Raw genomic sequence first — 3,600 nt, 5'->3', positions numbered from 1 at the left:
CTCAAGTTCAGTTAAGTTTCACCAACCAGCTGAAAAATGAAGGAAACAATGTCTGTTTCTTCGTTTTATTTTATATCCTGCTGCAGAATTGACATAAAAGTTCTAGCCTTTGGTGCTATTGGGTTTTCTTTTTTACTTTCCCATATTTATTGTGAATTATTTTGGAATCTATAAATACTTTTTCAGCTTCAGGTTATTTTATTTATCAGGATGTCATCCGAACTTTCTTAGTCAAATATATAAAATTATTTTGGAAAATTACACATAAGTGAGTTTAGTTTTTGTTGTTGTTTTTTTTTCATCTTTTGGACCTTTTAACTACAGGCCAGACAATCCTATTATTTACAGTAGTCTGCAGCCAAAACACATCACATATTTTCGCCAAAACATTCAACACTGTTTGGTCAGTCCAGCATGCCTCACTGTTTTTCCGGCGTGTTGTTGACCAAAGGCCCGTACAGGCCGGTGGCATAGCCTTGCTCCTTGTGTAACATTGTCCTGTCCCTTATCAGGTCGCTAAAGGCGTAGTCCATCGGGGGTCTGAAGCCCATGGGCATCAACCCGGTGGTGGAGTAAGGCGTCATGAAGGCCAGTCCCCGGCTGTGCGCAGAGTAGGCCAGCCGCAGCGGGTTCAGCCCCAGGTGGGTGCTCAGAGGATAGGTGCTGGGGTCCGCGGCGAAGTGCGGGGAGTTTGGCTGGAGAGGAGAGAACGCAGAGCGGTTACTGAGCGTCATGGCCCCGGGCAACATGGGCCTCGTCGGGGCGGTCGTGGATGCGGAGGACGCCGTAGACTGCTGTGCGTTTTGGAGCACCCTCTCGGCCGTCCATGTCTGTTCTGCCCCGGCCTTGTTGGAGCCCTGCGCGCCGCTGTTGTTGAGGATCTGCTCGATGGCCTGCACCACGTCCTTACCGCAGCCCTGCAGGACGAGCTCCAGGACGCTGCGCTTGTGGCTCGGGAACACTCGGGTCAGGATGTCGATGGCGTTCATGTGCCGGGAGGCCGCAGAGGACGGGGACGGCTCCTGCTCGTCCTTGTCGGTCTCGGAGCCAGAATCGGAGCCAAGGGAGCTGACGGAGCGAGGAGTTTCCCCTCCGTCTTTCAAAGGCTTGGAGACCGGCGAGCTTATGAAAGACTCGCTGTCTCCGTTCTCGGAACCCGAGCCTCCATGTCGACCGTCTGGGGAAGAGATGCCCGGGGCCGAGTCGCTTTCGGCGGACGCCGGTTTCCCCACAATCAGCTGAGAAGTGGCGGACGCGGACAGCTGGCTCTTTGGAAACAGCTCGTACTTCAGGACACTTGAATCTGTTGACACATTCAGAACATCAGTGCGTGAGATCGGGGGCAACAAATGCCAACATATGATTGTTACAGTAGGCCGAGTACACTTGAGTCAAAACCAGTGCACCAGAAAGTCAGGAAATAAGGCTTTTAAGGAGGATTCAGTGCAAAAATCATTGCAAACAACAGTGTCATTCATAAAATACACGATACAGATAAGGCACCAATTGTAATATGCTAAACGAAAAATAATATTGGCATCCAAATTGCAAGCTCAACAAAATAGAGGTTAACAGTTTAATATCAATGGAATAATCAACCATATTTAGGCCTTTGTGCTACTTATAAGTCAGAACTGATACCTGGAGGGTTTTTACACTTCTCCTGCTCCATGAAAAATGATTATTATTCTTAACGCTGCTCCACTCACCTGAGTTACTCTCGCTGTTGACACAGGTGAACACCTCGTAGTTTGGACGCGGTGGGATGATGCCGTTGGCGGCGGCCAGGGCGAGACCCTCCGCCGTGCCGTAGAGGAGCTGCAGCTCTCGCGCCTCGTTCTCCTCCTGCGCCTGCTGCCGCCGCAGCGCCACTTGCGCCGCCATGACGCGCTGCCTCTCGGCGATCAGTGTGCATTTGGCGCACATACAGTCCTTCCAGCGGCAGTAGCGCTTGTGGCCCTTCAGCGCGGACACCACGCCGTGGTTCCTGCAGCGGGCGCACTTCGGTGTGCGCGGGTACTTGTCCGTGGCGCGCAGGATGAGCGGAGGGCCGCGCAGGAGGCTCCCGGCCAAGGACACCGGGATGGAGGCTGATGAGACCGGATTTAGGTTCATTTGAGAGGCGGAGGAGACTGTGGGGAGCTCCTGTCTCAGATCCATGCCCTCGTTCCTCACTGATGTAACTGAACTAACAAGAAGCCGGCTTTCTTCTGGGAGGTCTGTTGTATTGACGAGCAGTGAGCCGTTCGCATCTGTTCAGCGGCTCATCTCTGGTCAAATGGTGAAGTCAACGATGTCGCTCTGTACTGACTATCGTGCACAAAAAGAAAAATATATGATCGAAACTCGAATGTAAACTGTTGAATGAGTTCTGCAAAAGAAGCAACAAATACTAAGATACTGTCTAGTTTAAATCCGAAACGAGCAGGAGCCGAGAGGAGCGATCATTCCTCCCCGATAGAAAGTCAAAAGTGTCCGGGAGGAGCCGAGGTTGCAACTCGCCGCAGCCTGAGACACTAACTTCCTCCAGAGATCGTCAGTGGATACAGATCCCTCTCTCCCCTCTCTATTGTTGCTCCTACGTTTTCATTAGACAAATTTGACAACAATGTGGCGTCTGTCATTGGCCAAAGGAGGAAGGAGCAATCTGATTGGCTTGCCTCTTTTTTTCAACTGTGTCCACCTGGGTTCTTATTCCAAATATCAAGTGTTAAGAATCTGAAGGGAGTTCCCAGAAAGCTAAAATCGATGCTGTGTATTTCCCCCCAAAAAAATATTTTTATAGATTAAAAACAATAGCCTCTATTCCATTTATTCAGCTTCATCGCGGGGCGATATGCTGCCATACAGGACACTACACAAATACATAACAGCCCTGAAATGAGGGGGAATGCTCATCCCTTCCAGCAACTTTCGGTTTATTTCTCAAGAAATATTCTGTATCGTTTGACGACATGATTGTTCGAGAAATCTCTAGTGTTATTATTATTACAGACAGGAATAGTATTCCTCAAAATAATGATGATGCGTTACTATAATCTCATCAACATTAAAGGTAAGTATCATTTTTTTTATTGATTCAAGTGGAGCCAAAATGTGATCTGTCAGAAAAAAAGTCTATATTTGAAGAGGGTTATTGACCACAGACAGTGAAGCTATCGGTTAACTTGCACGGTTCACTCGGACTGCGGAGTGTTTAACCCGGTCCAAATTATAACCTCGTCTTGTAGCCTATGTAACGAAATCGATTTGAAATTGTAAGTTATATAATGTTTGTTTTTAATGAAGTATAATAATGAGAGAGAAAAAACTGCAAACAAAACTCGCTTTGTTTAACATTATTTGTGAAGTATAGCCTATCGGGATCTATAATATTTGGACATATTTTTGGGATATAGCCTAAATCAAATAATTGCCTTGATTAAGTCATTGATGAAATGAGCATCAAACCACAGGTGTGTCGTTATTTCGTTTCCCAAATGTAACGTGACTGTCTCAAATGAAACTAATCCATAATAACGATTATTCGCTTTGATACATTAACAATATTTTTTACAAACAATTTTTTCTATTTAGTCTAATTTTTCTATTTCGTAATCA

At 46.9% G+C, this 3,600-nt stretch overlaps 1 protein-coding gene across 1 annotated transcript; it reads right to left on the bottom strand.

Annotated features, from left to right (window-relative positions):
• Window positions 1-419: 419 nt before the first annotated feature.
• Window positions 420-2,160, bottom strand: dmrta2 (DMRT-like family A2). The gene is made up of 2 exons (XM_034531191.1): window positions 1,701-2,160; window positions 420-1,303 (listed from the first exon to the last, which is right to left on the bottom strand). Exons 1-2 carry the CDS (start codon window positions 2,158-2,160, stop codon window positions 420-422), a joined length of 1,344 nt encoding a protein of 447 aa, XP_034387082.1.
• Window positions 2,161-3,600: the final 1,440 nt, after the last annotated feature.

The sequence above is a fragment of the Cyclopterus lumpus genome, chromosome 4 (genome assembly GCF_009769545.1).
Source record: "Cyclopterus lumpus isolate fCycLum1 chromosome 4, fCycLum1.pri, whole genome shotgun sequence".
NCBI classification, from domain to species: Eukaryota; Metazoa; Chordata; class Actinopteri; order Perciformes; family Cyclopteridae; genus Cyclopterus; species Cyclopterus lumpus.
Note: the sequence above shows the minus strand (reverse complement) of the source record. Positions and strands in the feature narration are given on the sequence as shown.